Below are 15,446 nucleotides of genomic sequence, written 5' to 3'. Positions count from 1 at the left end.
AGACTTTTTTTTTTTTTTTGGCTGCAATGCATGGCATGTGGGATCAGATCCCCGACCAGGGATCGAACCTGTGCCCGCTGCAGTGGAAGAGTGGATTCCTAACCACTGGACCGCCAGGGAAGTCCCTAGGCCCAGACTTTCTACTAATACCATGTGGGGTAGAGGTGCTGAACTCCTTTTCATGAGTATTAGGTAGAGTCCAAGGTTAAAGACTTGTCTAGGGTGAAAACACAAGTAAGCTCCACACAGAACAATGTGAAAATGGGCCAAAGACTCAGAGGATGTAAAGACAGCCACAGCTCAAAAGTAAGTAAACAGTTCTAAAGCTGTAGGAGGTGGAAGAACATGCCCAGCACTTCACTTGGGAAAACAAAAAAGCAAAAGGAAAAAAATACTGGCGAGAAATTTAAAAAGAGAACATAGGTGAAGAGGATTCTAGCCCCCTCCAATGCCACTGAGAGCTTATCCATCAGGCTGGTGGTACAGGGGAAGGGCAGCCATGCCTTAGGGCACTGGGCTCCAAAAGGAGAAAACTATCTTCCTAGGGAAGGTGTGTTCCGCTTCCTTCAGACACCCCCAGGAATGGGAATGTCAGGCAGCTCCATGTGAAAGCCAAAACCCAGTTTGAGGACCCAGCCTTCTACACAAAAATTAAGAAGGGCTTGGATCCTGGTATGTATAGCCTCTATTCTGGATGAAGCTCTGTGTACATACCTGTCTCTAGGGGGCTCCAGCATTCTGTCCCAGACTCCTAGCAACCCCGAGTTTTGCGTTGTAACGTGGCCCCAGAGACCTCAGCCGTTCATCTGTCCTGATGCACTGCTGCTTTTTTCCTGAGAAGCATGTATCACACCCCTGCTGGGTTGGGCTCTAGACTCAAAAGACAGCAGTAGAGGAAGCTGGCCCTGGTACAGGAATAAAGGACAGACCAACCACAACTTTAAATCAGTTTATTGACACAGTAACACAACACACTTGCCTCCCTGACACCCCCACCCCCTCGCCCAGTCTAGACCTCTCCCCCTTCCTCCCCCCTTAGAACAAGCTGTTCAGTGAAAACAGAAAAGGGCAGGCCACTTCTACACCCTCAGTGCCACTGCCAAGCCCTGGGAAGCAGGGTCTCAGGCACTACTCAGAACCTGTTAGAGAGGGGCGCAGTTAGCACTAGACTTAGCCAGGCAGAGGCATCCAGTCCCTCGGAGCAGATTCTCCCACAACCCCCAGGCCCTGAGCTGCTCTTCCTCTTCCCCTCTGCTGTCTGTGACCCTAGGAAGGACATACCTTGGGCCTGCGGCCAAGAGCGAGAACTCCTGGCCGTAATCTGAGAATTGGAGTTTGGCTAGTGTTTTTTAAGGCCCAGGCACCCCAAAAAAAGCCCTGATGGTGGGAGTGAACTTCAATGCCCCTATTTTAAATGCACTGATAACATGAAACAGATTAAGCCAGCTTAACCAAATGCCAGAATAACACGAAGCTGTAAAGGAGGGGTCAGACCTGCTTTCTCCAGGCCAGACACAAATGCACAGAGAGAAGCCCAGGTGGAGTGTCAAAAAACAATTGAAGGACACTGCCCAGGGGCTGAAAAGCCTATAGTCCCGAGTCCCTGGGGTGACAGGAAGCAAGGAAAGAAAATACACAAGTCTTAAAAACCAAAAAAGAAAGCCCAACAGCAGGGGAACCTCAGCCTGAGAGTGCTGTCCACCAGCTCTCCAGGCCTTGCCCCCGGACCCAGACAGTCCCTCCCCCTCTAGGCAATGTCCTCCCCTAGGCTAGATAGAGCACATCACACAGCGCAGTTTAAAAAGCTTCTAATGCCAGTTCATAAACATCTTCATTTACTATTGGTGATTACATGTGAATAATATGTTTATACTGTTCTTTATGGAAAACAATTTCAATGAGTCAACGCCGAGAACACAATAGGCAACCCTCACCCTGAGCCCCTCAGCGTCCTTCCCTAGACAGCAAGAAGCCCCCTCCTCTGTCCCAGGGCTGCCTAACTTCCCCTCTTCCCCCACTGTGGCTCTCGGGCAAAGCATCCTCTAATGACCATTAGTCCTCATCGGACAAGTTCTGGTCCAGGGGGTAAACCATGAACATCACATCTGGTCGAGAGGGGACACAGGGATGGCCTGGACGCACAATCTCAAAGCCCAAGAAGCTGAAGGTCTTCAGGAGTGGAGCTGCAGAAAAGAAGAGTGTAAAAAAGGATTCTGGTAAGAAACAACAAGGGTAGGCTCAAATCAAGGGAAAACCCAAAACAAAGATGGAATAAATAAGCACTAGGCCTTTCCTAAATTTGGACACTCCCAATCCCATGATCTGCCAGGGTTTGTATGTCAAACTCAGGAGCCCCACCTCACTAAGAGCCCCCTTTTCCCCTCCCCAGCCTGGGCAGTAGGTCTCAAGCTGCTCTGCCCCCTCACCTCTGTCTTCCCGGCCCTTCCTGAAGCAGATGAAGACGTAGTTCACTTTCATCTTCTCTTCAGCAAACTCTAGCAGTGCTAACAATCTGCAAGAAGCAAGGAAAACAACTCAGGCCCACTGCCCCCTCTAGACTTTGGCCTCACCCCTCTACACCCCACCCAAGGCTTTCCTGAGGCTTACAGCCAGCACTGTAAATAGGGAAGCTTCAGGAAGAAGGTTCCTATTTCAAGACCTCAGGAGCCCTAAGTTCAGAAAAAAATAAACCACAATCCCTAAGAAAAATGTCACTGAATTCTCTCTTCCTGGAATAAAGGTTCTTCATCTGAAATTAACACTAACCAACTTAACTAATGCAGTTCACAAGAAAGTATGGGACCTAGGAAGAGAACCCAGTTTCTCAGAGGTCCTCCAAAGTTGCCAAGTTTAATGGTGACCACCTGCTGCTGAGAGGGACTTTGGACCCTAACACTTCCTAAAAGGATTTCCTCAAGAGGCTGGAGCCACTCAAGAGAACTCCATTCTCAGGACTGTTTCTTCCACAGCTGGGTGCTTGGAGGGCCTTGCCCAATCCAATGAAATCCCACTGTATCTCTGAGCTCCTGGCCTTTGAACTGCACCATTATACAATGGCTCAAGGGGAATTTGATGTCCACTAGGGTGATTAAATGACAGGAATTTGGTTAATGTGTGATAATGATCTGCTTTCATTATAACAGGCCTGTTTTACTGGCTGAAACTAACCTGTTACAAAATGGTATCTGCTTGGGCAGCCGAGAGCTAGGGGAGAAGGCTGGCCATCTGTTGTCTCTAGTAAGCATACGCCCTTCTCTAGAGCAGGCTTCCTGCCCTTCCCCAGCACTTGCTCCTTACCCTTCTTTGCTCCCATCAGCTAATAATCCATCTGGGATTTCTACAAACAGGCTCTGGCTGGACAGGACTGCATCCCAGGAAGAGACCTTCACCTCGGTGACCTCATACTGGAAGTGGACGATGTGAGGTTTTCCATCGTTCACAGGGAGGTCCTGTGTCACAGTGAGCTTCTCGTCCTGGGAGGAGATCAGGTCAGAGGACCAGGTCACTACTGCTTCTGGCCACATCAGAGGCTCCCTAACCTAGGTGGTGTAAGGAGTCCTCTTGGGCCAACCTCAGGGTAGCACAGGATAGAGGGCACGCTGAAAACGTAGAGCAGCGTGCTGGCTAAATGGAGCCATCGGGCACTGAGACCAGTTGGTGTCGGCTAAAAGCCAGCATGATGGGAAGGGAATATTTACCAAGAATCCACCAGATGCCAAGTCCTGTACAAAGTACTTTCCCATTTTTCAATCACCACAACAAGCACTTGAGGTAGGCATCAGTATCCCCACTTTAAACGTAAGATACTGGGGGCCCAGAACAATTAAGCAACTGACCCAAGGCGCCACAGTGAGTAAATGGCAGAGTTGAGATTCGAATCAGGTCTCCCTGACTAAAAGCCCATGCTTATCCCCCCAACACCATGTTCTTTCCCTTCCTTCTCTGAAAGAGAAACATTAGAAGCAAATGAGGATGTTCATGAGGGCTCAGCTGGAGCACAGGTCAACCCAAGCTGGCTTCCAGGCGGCTACAGAGTCCATGTTGTCTCCCCTGCCAGAGTCTCAAGAGACCAGGACTCAGCTGCCCTGCCACCCTTCAATGCCAGTCATAGAGAGAAGCTAAACCACTTCTGGCCTCACAGGAGATTAAAAGGCAGCAAAGGGCTAGCTGCCCCAGCCCAGATCACTCTCAGGACAGACTCCCAGGGTTCTCTATAGCTCCTGGGCTGTGCCCTATGCTGCCAGGGTGATGGATGACTGAGATGCAAGGCGCCCTCTCCTTACCACCCACCCCCGCCACTGCCCTGCCCCATGCCCCCCAGACTGGTAAGGGACAGAAGTCAGAATGCCCGAGAGTCGAGGACAATGGGAAAACTCCTGGCCCTTGGTATTCCTCAAGAAAAAACTGAGGAGCAGCACGAGGCAAGAGCTCTTGCATTCTTCCACTCACTGTTGCCCCTCCCCACTTTTTCTTCCACCTCCCACTCAGGGCCCAGAACCAGCACTAAAGTGCTGACCTAAGCTGAGAAGATGGCAGGGTGTTTGCTTGGTGCTGATATCCTCCTGGTACTCCCCAAAAGCCTCATAGCAGCCTCAGTTGAAAAAGTCCTCCCCAGTCCCCCTACTGGCCTGGCCTAAGACTCAGAAGACTAAGGAGAGTGATCACTGCCCTTAAGCAGATGCTCAGCAGTGTCTGAGAAGGCGCTGCTCCAAGCCTTCCACCCCACAGTCCTTACCTTATATATTAGAGCTGAGAGAGAAGGATCCCTGCCGCCCCCTCGCCCACCGGGGATCTTCGACAGTGGGTGAGGGGCATCAGGAGCACCACAGAGGCCCCGGAACAATGTGCCTGCAGCACTGGAGCTGGGGACAGTTACTCAAAGGCAAAATACTACTGCAAGAGATAAAGTGAGACAGTAAACACAAAGTCTTGAAGATTTAACTCAGCATCCTGCCCCACCCCTGCCCTGGCTCTCCCTAAACAAGTACTCCCTCAACAACTGCCCCAGTCCTTCCAGCTACAGCTCTCAGAACTACTTCTCTCTTGAAGGGCAGGAACCCACCGTCCTACAGAGGCACAGAGAGTCCCAGAAGGGTTCAGGGTCAAGGGGATATGTCTGACCAAAGGAGCCCCTGTCAAACATCAAACAAATCTCTGTGGTACCAGCAGACCTTGGGAAGAACCAGATGCTGGCTTGCCTAGTAGGCCTAGAGGCCCAGACCCCCACCAGCCCCTTTCCTTACCCTAACAATGTCTCAACAACCTATATGGCAGAATCACAAAGCCTACACAATCCCTTCAGGCTGGAGAGGCATATGGGCCTCAGGAAGTCACATGGGCTAGATACGGAGTCCCTGAGGAACTCCCAAGGCCACTTTTCCAATGATGGCCTCCCTGATCTGAACAATGGAACTAAACAAGAAATCACTTACCCAAATCCCTCTAGGGTCAAGAACTGAATCAAATCCAGGGATTTGGCTCCCGGAGAGGAGGTGCACTATAGTACAGAGTATTATGATGGCATCTGAGTTAGTCCCTGGTGTGCCACCAAACACAGGGTTGCCCTTCTTTGCTGGAATCTGACCTGGGCGTGGGAGTTCAGGTAATACTGATGCGGTTAGAATGGACACTCAACACGTATATATTGCGGGCATGGTGGTTGCTAGGAGGAGGTATACATGCCAGGACCTGAGTAAGGAAGCCAATTATCAGATGGATCACAGACGGTGAAAGGCTCCTAAAGGAGCTCCCTGTCACCTTCAGGTGTGTCCCCTTACTGGCCACCAGGATTTTCAGGTGGACCGAACAGGGTTCCAAATCTACTCCACTCCTTCTTTGAATCCAATTTACTGGCTCTTTAGGCTGAGATGTAGCTCACTCCACAGGTGAAGAGCAAGTGAAGCAAGGAAAGAGGAAAACTGTGCATTTAACACCATGACTCAGCAGCAAGGCCTGGCCCCAGCACACCAGCCTCAGGGCAGCTGGAACGCAGTGGGTAACATAGATGGGAGGGTGCTTCAGTGGGGTGCTGGAGCCAGCTCACCCAATTGTGCACATCTCTTCCCAACTATAGTTGCGTTTAGTGATGGCATGTTGGTTAGCTTGAATCAGCCACGGGGGAATATTTAAACCACAGAAAACAGCGAATGCTATAAATCAAGACCTTTTTTCCCTGAAAACCCTTTGTAGAATGTTGAGAGGCACCATTCTGCACACTGTCCTTTGCTTTACATGGCATGGCGTGCCAGATTTGGATTCTTCACGTAGGCTCAGAGCAACAGAACTAAACTCACACCTAACATGGCAATGGTACAGTAACCAGAGGCGCAGCCCACTCAGACCCTCCGTACTAAGAGACCTACATGAGCATTCCACCTGTGACAGGAAGTCCAAACCCATCACTGCTCTAGCTCAGCTCCTCTGTTCTCTCAAGGATTTCAACCAGGGGCCTGAAATCACACTTGGAAATTTCACTGGGAGATGGAATTCCCAGGCAGTGTCAGTGGGCCCGGAGAAGCATCAGCACCTGGGGATTAACCATGTGGCCCTCCTTGGGCCTCCTCTGGAAAGCCTCAGGGCATCCCATGTCCCCTACTCGGCCTCACCAACAGCTACGAGCAGAAGAAGCATGACAGAGGACTGGGCTACAGACTGCTCTTAAGAACAGGACTTATTTTCTGCTGGGGACAATGAGCTGCTAACCCCTTCCAAGGGGTGGGGTGGGAGGAACTGGGAGACTGGGGTTGACACATACACATTATTGATACTATGTATAAAATAGACAACTGATGGGAACATACTGTATAACACAGGGAACTCTACCTAATGCACTGTGGTAACCTAAATGGGAGGGAAGCCCAAAAGGGAGGGGATATGTGTATGGCTGATTCATTTTGTTGTGCACTGGAGGCTAACACAACATTGTAAAGCAACCATACTCCAATAGAAATTAAAAAAAAAAAAAAAAAAGAAGAAGAAGGGCTTTCCTGGTGGCGCAGTGGATAAGAATCCACCTGCCAATGCAGGGGACACGGGTTCGACCCCTGGTCCAGGAAGATCCCACATGCCGCGGAGCAACTAAGCCTGTGCGCCACAACTACTGAGCTGCACTCTAGAGCCCACGAGCCGCAACTACTGAAGCCTGCGCGCCTAGAGCCCGTGCTCCACAACAAGAAGCCACCGCAATGAGACGCCCGTGCACCGCAACGAAGAGTAGCCCCCGCTCACCGCAACTAGAGAAAGCCCACGTGCAGCAATGAAGACCCAACACAGCCAAAAATAAAAATTTAAAAATTAAAAAAAAAAAATTCCCCCCTTCCAGTGTGCTAAGGGACAGAATAATAAGACTGTCCAGGCCAGAAAAAAAAGAAAACGAAAGTGGGAGTTTCCCCAAATAAAGGCACCCACACACACCCCACATGGGACGGTTCCCTTCCCATTCCCTAGTGACCACCTTCAGGCCTCTGTTGAGGTTGCTGCAGGAGCACCAGGAAGGCTGGGCTGCTGGAGAAAGCTGCCTTGCTTGTATTGGTCAGTGGAGCTACCCAAGGACTGGGCAAACCTCTGGGGTAGATAGATGAGATGTAGCCTTGTATACCAGGAGAATTGCATGGGTTCACAAAACAACCAGATCACCAAGGCCCTAGCAGTTCTAAAATTCTGGTGCTAACTCACTTCCAAAGAAATTACTCCTCAATGGTCTCTAGATGGGAGAGCTACATTCAACTCCTGACCTGTATTCCAACCACCATCTTGATTCTGAACTAATTTTCACTTGCAAATAGCAGAAGCAATGGGGCCAACCCACTGAAAAGATCAGAATAAGGTGGGTTTTTTTTTTTTTTGATCCAGAATCCCCTTTGTCTTCCTAGAAATAATCCCTAGGGCCTGCCCTGCGTCCAGCACTAATCTATGAGATCGTGATATTTCTGATGTCATGATCTCGCTCCTCCTTCAAATAAAAATGCAAGCAGTTCATCCCACGGTAACAAATCATTTACTTCCCCACTCACACAGGATCCTGGAAACTCTTTCCTCCCCCACAAAGTCTGCACAGAAAGCAAGTATGTGTGTGTGTGTGTGTGTGTGTGTGTGTGTGTGTGTGAGAGAGAGTGGGGGGTGGAAGGGTGTTTCAGGTCCCCAACCTGGCATCCAGTTCCAGTTCCCCAAGAGAAACAGCTGGTGTTTGGGATAAGCTTAGTAGACAGTAGATCACAATCAATAGTTACTTTAATCATCCATCATAATAAATCTGTTTTTAGTTACTTGCTGTGCGAATGGCAAATTGCTCTCTTTCAAAAAAACCTGGCTGTCATTTCTGACATGAAAAGGGAAGGGATATGGGTACATATGTGGTGGTTAAAGTAATTCAGGGGCATAAAATTGCCCAGCAACGGCCTTCTTGTATCAGCTCTAGTGTTCAAAATGGTATTGTGGCAAAATATGCCACCAACCTCAATAGGAATAGTGAATCCTGGAGGAACTTAAGCACAAGAGAAAGTGGCTTTTAAACACAAGTCTCCCTGTCACAAGATCCAAGTCAGGTTAGGTTTCATATTCAGTTCAGTCATGTTTCTACTGGCTCCAATGCCCAGCTTCTTCCATTCCTCCCTCATATCCTGTTCACTCCACTGGGGGGCAGGCATGGTTTAATCTCTACCACCAAAGGATGATTTAAGAAGCTCAGTCTAGAGGCTGAAAAGATCAGGCTGATTAAGGAGAATCAAATGTATCAGACTGAACTCAAACATCCAGCTGGGCTGGTCTTGCTTTTGGAGAAGAAGAAAAAAAATACCATGCTGGAAATGAGGGTGTCAGGTATCCAAGTCAATTCGGAAGATAGATGGGAGATTAGAGCCGATGTGTTAGTGCCTTTTATTTTCTCAGTTGCTATCAGACATGCCCTTGGAAACACTCCTCAGGATACATATGAATGCTACCAACTTATCACATCCTGCTGCCTCTAATTTAAAGTGTTCTGTGAAACTGCTGTCTGAAATGTCCTTAGCAGGTTATAATTTCATACGCTGGCTACAGACAGGCAGCGTATGCCACAGATGTATTCCTGGGGAACGTTGCTGGTAAATCATATTTTTATAATTCAAATCCCATTTTTAAATCTCTAGGTGCTTACTATTTAAAGGAGGTAACCTAAAATCTCTTGAGAAAATAAAAGATCTCCTGTTAAAGAATCACCTCCAGTTGACTTTATGTCAGTTTTGATTTTTATATTTAGTTTGCTCAAAGCAGAGTACAGCCTGCTACACAGAGCAGAGATTTAATATAAAAGTAATTCTGTGGCTAACTTCCATTCAGCTACATTCAACAAATACTTGAATCCATATTCTCCTTGATATACTTTTGATCATGTTTCACTTGAATCAGTGGCCTGAGCTTATTATTCATTCAAGTCTACACCCTTTCTCTCTGGTTTCCATTACCTGTTAGAGGAGGATCAGACAGCCTTAGTATTACCTACCTTGTGGTACCAAGTGAAAAGACATAAAAACCACATTCCCAAGCATTCTATATTCATTCCCCTCTTTCAACCTCTTCTGACCCATTCCTGTCTCAGCCCTCCCTCACAGAACACTCTCTAGGGTGCCCTGACTTCCCTCACACAGGCTGCTTTTACTCTGAGACTAGGAAGGTCTCTGATGACTAATCCCTACGCAGCAAAGAGGGAACAATCCAGGGCTGCCATTGCAATTAGCTAAAAAGAAATAGGAAGAAAGGTGGGAGGTGAAGGGCCACCTTCAGTCTAGTGTGAGCAGACAGGCTGATCTCCAGCTGCCAATTCCCTTTCCATATGAGAAGGGGGCCTTGGTCAGATGCCAGGCATAAGTCATTTCACTAGGGCTGTTCGGTGTGCCAAAGGGAGTCTACTTGCTAAGCACGATTATAAAATTATGATTATAAAATTATAAAATGACATCACCACTCTGAATCACAGACTGAAAGCGAAACTGGGTTTTGGTTGATTTTCCACAAGAAACACACTTATGGTGGCAGCGAGATAGAATATCTGTGCCTCTGAGATTTGCTTATCTTGTTACACAGCTGATATTGGTAGATCTTCAGCCAAAGGTAGGCACAATCACATATGCTATCAGAGATGGGTAGATACCTAGGTGATCATGCTTTAAAATAGGACCTTGGGACTTCCCTGGTGGCGCAGTGGTTGAGAGTCTGCCTGCCAATGCAGGGGACATGGGTTCGATCCCTGGTCTGGGAGGATCCCACATGCCGCGGAGCGACTGGGCCCGTATGCCACAGCTTCTGAGCCTGCGCTCGAGAGCCCATGAGCCACAACTGCTGAGGCCCACGTGCTTGGAGTCCACGCTCCGCAACGGGAGAGGCCACCGCAATGAGAGGCCCGTGCACCGCGGTGAGGAGTGGCCCTCGCTCGCTGCAACTGGAGAGAGCCCGCATGCAGCGACAAGGACCCAACACAGCCATAAATAAATAAATTAAAAAATAAAATAAAATAAAATAGGACCTTAATTTTTCATTACGAGTACCTCAATCTAGTTTGTATAGTAAGCTCATCACCCAGTTCCAGCCTTTCTTCCTAGGACAGAATTACTTCATTGTTCATACAATATCAAAGACCTAGAAAATTTTCTTAAGGCTTATGTTATACAAAGCATTTTACTCTGCTGCTGCTAACCAGAAACTACCTGTTTTGTTCACTTCAAGTAACAAAATTCTTGCTCACCTACTTGGCCGTTTCTGGTCTATAGATTTCAATTAGGCTTCACAGCCTTCCGAATCATGGCACCAACTTGAATCAACACTGTGTATTGTTGTGTATCCCATTCAAAAAAGGGATGAATTACTCTTTTTTTTTTCTAGAAATATACGTACATAACATCCCTCTACCCCACTCCTCAGTCCCCTTTTTTTATATTTCTGAGCTGCTCTGGGGCTAAATTTGGATTTCCTGGCAGTGAGGAATTACTATTATTAGTCCACACAGCTTTCTGAAGCATACCTCCAATTTGGGGGGATTCCTGACTATGCTAGGAGTGTCTCTCTCTATGGGATGACCTTGAAGGCACATCAAAGGAAAATCTGTTCTCCCTACCACTCCACAACCACAAGCCACAGTGCCAGTAAATAAGGAATAACCAAAACCAAATTCTTAGGGGGAGAGACAGAAATTCCATTACCCAGGGAACCATTCAGTGAAGATGCTCAGAGTAGCTATGATGTACCATTGTAGCCTGGCGGCCCCCCGCCCAGGAAAACCACCTGTGGAACCAAATGCTTCTCCTCAAAGCCCATCAGACACAGACTAATTGTAATTAAGGCTATCAAGCCAGAGCAAGCTCTTCTCCACATACTGTACTGTCACAAGGTACTAAGCAAGCCCTAGACAGAGACTATCTTCCTGACCCTACAAATCCAGGGAGAGAAAAGTCATGAAGCTTGCTTTACTTGGATTTAAACCTGTTGTTCAAAAACCATAATAAATGTTCTTGTACTGTGTCTTCTTCGCTCCCCCACCATTAGTAATTTTGACATTTTGCAAGTACTAATCAGAACAAAACTGGAAAGGAAGAACCTTGTTTTCAAAACATACTGCAGGCTCCCCTGCAACTATTTCTTCCAGGAAACCAAGCTTCCACCTCTTGAGTATTTCACTGGAGCCAGGGAAGCTGGAAAGCCCATCCCCCACCCAATGGGCCCTAAACTCCCAGCCAGCTCACCCCTCTGTGGATACAAAACATCAAGAACACTGACTGGGAAGAACATCCGGCTCTTAATCGAAATCCTTAGTTAGGGCCCTACCAGGATTCCTTTTAGAAAGTTAGGGGCAGGCCAGAGGAGGCTTGGAAACATGCTATGGAAACAAGATTGCCATAACTCAAAGAAACCAGACACCCTGCACACCCCACCCCACCCCCAGGCCAAAGTGGAGGAGCCTGATCCCAGGCCTTGCTCCTGCCCAGGCCCTGGCAGGTCAGCTGGCTCCTCCCTTCACCTGCCTTTCATACAGCCAAGCCCCTCAAATTACCAACACACTAAGCAGAAAGAAAAAAAAAAAAAAAAAAAGCAAGGGCTCTGGAGACAAGCAAGCCTGTTTTGCCACTTAGGAATCTGGAAGGAATCTTCATAGTTAAGCAAACCCAACTCTCTCTTTTTTACATGTAAGCACACTGGCAAGGCCAGAACTAGAATTCAGGTCTCTCACACTCACAGTTGGTGAAAAGACCCTTATGTGTTGGTCCTAAGTGCTCAACTCTCAGGGCTTGGCCTGCAAAGGACTTGGCACCTAGACCAGTTCAGTCTGGAGGACTCCAGAGAAGGCCTGCTGAGACCACACCACGTTCCAAACCCCACTGCAGAGACAAAAACATAAGACTAGAAAAGAAAAATCCTTCTCACAATGCCCTGGGATTTCCTGTAGGTTCCTCTGCTTCCCTCCACCCCTGCACTTCATCATGCCCCCTCATACCTGCACTCTATCCTCAGCACACACAGCCTTCTTTACCACAAGTAACACCTTTTGCATCCAGTACCATCCAAGTATATAGCCACCTCCACCTCCTCAGCTCCAGAGGGACTGGTTTCGAGAAGATGAAATAAGAGGGGACTGCAAAGGGGGATGGACATGGAGAGTCTTGGAAAAGAGAGCAGCAGAACACGACTGCAGGTAAAGAGGGCTTGGGAGGAGGGGTTAACGGGTCAAACAGGACTATAACAAACCAGGAAATGAGGAGTGAATTTTCTTTCTGCATGTAAGGAAGAAACAGAGGTGTGAGAGCTAGATAAGAGTCTAAGAAATAAGGGAAGAAAATGGTTAATGGCTGAGAACAGAGTTACTTGAGGTAGGAGAACTGAAGAGGCTGTTGCAGGTATTTTGGGTATTTCTGGATCGTTCCTGGGAGAGAAAGACTAAGACAACACCCTTTTCCGCAGAAAAAGGGCTGACACCCACTAAAGGAATATGATGGGAAGGGTCTTCTGGCGGGAAGGGAGGGGAGGCAGTGTTTCTCAACCCTGGTTGCCCATTAGAGAGAGCTTCGAAAATGTATACTAATAACCAGGCCCTACCCTAGGCTAATTACACCAGATCTTTGAAGGGGGGCCCAGGTGATTGATATTTCACATGTGTACCTAGGGTTGAGAAACACTGAGATACAAGAAAAGCTGAAAACCCAGCTGGAATATTTAAGAATGGTGCTGTTAAAGGAATGGGAAATGGCAAGTTAGAAACCATTTTTGTGAGAAGGGAGCCCAAGTTTGAGAGGAACCTTGAGTGGTACTTAGAGCTGTGTGTGAAGAAAAGCAATTAGGAGGGCTGTGTTTGTAAGAGGAACCAAAACCCAATTTTGGACAGGCCATGGCACAATTTAAGGAGGATTTTCAGGGAATGGATCTGCTTGCGAAACAATGTGGCCCAAGTGAGAGGCAGAGGCCATAAGGCCAAATCTGGAGACAAAGGGTCTGGTGTGGGGAACTAATGAGCTTCAGACTCATTTTGGACGGAGCAGCAACAAGTCTTGGGAAACAACGAGGAAGAGAATTAGAACCCAAATTGTAAATAAAAGCCATTCTGATGTATAAGCAGCAGCTGGGGTTAAAAATTACGGGGAATCAGGAAATTAGGAAACAGTTTCACAGAAGAGTTTGGGGCATAAATATGGGATATGTTGGAGGGAAAGATGCATGACAAGGACTGCCTCAGAGAAAAAGAGGAGAGGTAGGGAGAGGAAAATTGAATAATGAATTCTGCCTAGTTTGGGCAGTGGGGAAGTATATATGAAGCAAGTTTAGAAAACTACTGGTGCTCAGTTTCAGAAAGATGTGCAGCTTTTCTCTCCAATTAATGGGGGAAAGCTGGGGTCAGGTTTTGAGGAAGGACACTTGCAAAGGCCCGGTGAGCCGAGTATGGGGACTAATTTGAAAGCACTGGAGGTGCAGGGAAAGAGGGCAGGTCTTCAACAAAAGCAGAGTGGGTTGAACTCTGTGATCTAATAGTCTAGAGATGGGGTTCAGTTAAGATGGGAGGAGTAAGAGTACAGATGAGAGAAAGTGTTTAAAGGGGTAGGAATGTTTAGAAGAGCGTTGGGGGGAACATCATTAAGGGAACAGGATGGAGGACAGGAATCAAGCCCAAAGTGAGAAATAAAAAGGATGATGTTAGAAGACTGGGAAAATGGGGCCTAATTGGGAAAGGGGTGCCAGGGGGGGACGGGAGGGAAAAGACGAAGCTGGAGTGAGGGACCAAGGGGAGCACTGAGTGTCACGGTAAAGACTATTAGGCCTGACTGGGGCCGGGGGCGGGGGGGGCGAGGGTGACAGGTGGGGGTAATGGGTCCAGTTAAGAACTGAAGGACGGAGCCTGACCTGGGGGGGGGGGGGTAGTGATAAAAGAAGCGTCTGGTTGGAAGGTGCAGTTTAAATTAGGGAAGGGATTCAAAGGGAAGAATTTTAAGTGACTTAAACGAGCAGGAAGAAAGATTCGGGGAAGACGGGAAACAATTTGGGGAATCTGGATGAGACAGAAAGCACAGTTTCGGGAAGGGGCCACCGTTCGGCGGGGCTGAAGGGAACTGGGGACTGGATTGGAAGACTGGGTCCGGGTCTTTGGGGGCTTCACCGGGCTGCACGCTCGGACGAGGGGGATGGGCCAGGCTGGAGGAATAGGCGCTAAAGGACGGAGGGAGGCCCATTTGCGGGGCTGCGGCTCGGACTGGGGTGGCTGAAGTAGGGAAGGGACCCAGTGGGGGCCGGATGGGGTCCCGTAGGAGGGGCGAGAACCGGCTGGGGGGTGGGGAGGAGGCCCTCTGGAGCAGAGGAGGGGAGGATGGGGGCGGGGAGCCTAAACCGGGCCGTTACCTGTCCTGGGTGTTTATCATCCTCGGCGGCTCTGCTCAGGGTGGGAAGAGGCGGCGCAGGGAGTGGGTAGGTGGATGAGTGGGCGGGTGTGGGGTCGCGCGCGCGCGCGGGGCCGAGCTCTGCGGGCTAAGTCCCTGTCAGGCAGCGGGCCCAGAGCCCTCCTCCTGCCTCAGCGAGCGCCTGCCTCCAACTGACCCTCCCCGGCCGCCGCCGACGCCGCTGCAACCGCCCCGCCCCCGAGTGCCTTATCTGCATAGCCCCACCCCAGCGCCGCGCGGTGTCCTGGGAAACTGGGGCCCACAACAAAGGGCAAAGCACCGCCCCGCCGCCGCGCAGGCGCACCAGGGGCGGTAGGGGCGAGGGGCGAGGGGCGAGGGGCGAGGGGCGAGGGGCGAGGGGCGAGGGGCGAGGGGCGGTAGGGGAGGGGGCCGGGCGGCGGTCCAGATGAAAAGCGGCATGTGGGGGTGGTCGTGGTCGTGGCCCTGGCGGCCTTGTGGCCCTGGCGGCAGCCTAGCGGCCCGAACGATGCGTTGAATTTCGGGTACCGTTTACTGAGCCTTGACCTGACAGTCCTGGTCTCTAGCCCTTGTTTGCATGGG

At 49.3% G+C, this 15,446-nt stretch overlaps 1 protein-coding gene across 1 annotated transcript; it reads right to left on the bottom strand.

Annotated features, from left to right (window-relative positions):
- Nucleotides 1–1,008: 1,008 nt before the first annotated feature.
- On the bottom strand, nucleotides 1,009–15,056 carry OAZ2 (ornithine decarboxylase antizyme 2). Its single transcript, XM_061182027.1, is given in 6 exon segments — nucleotides 1,009–2,183; nucleotides 2,427–2,512; nucleotides 3,298–3,473; nucleotides 4,736–4,816; nucleotides 4,818–4,893; nucleotides 14,848–15,056. Coding segments are annotated over 6 exon segments (570 nt in total). The 5' UTR covers nucleotides 14,868–15,056; the 3' UTR covers nucleotides 1,009–2,052.
- Nucleotides 15,057–15,446: the final 390 nt, after the last annotated feature.

Source organism: Eubalaena glacialis, chromosome 2 (assembly GCF_028564815.1).
Source record: "Eubalaena glacialis isolate mEubGla1 chromosome 2, mEubGla1.1.hap2.+ XY, whole genome shotgun sequence".
Lineage (NCBI taxonomy): Eukaryota > Metazoa > Chordata > Mammalia > Artiodactyla > Balaenidae > Eubalaena > Eubalaena glacialis.
Note: the sequence above shows the minus strand (reverse complement) of the source record. Positions and strands in the feature narration are given on the sequence as shown.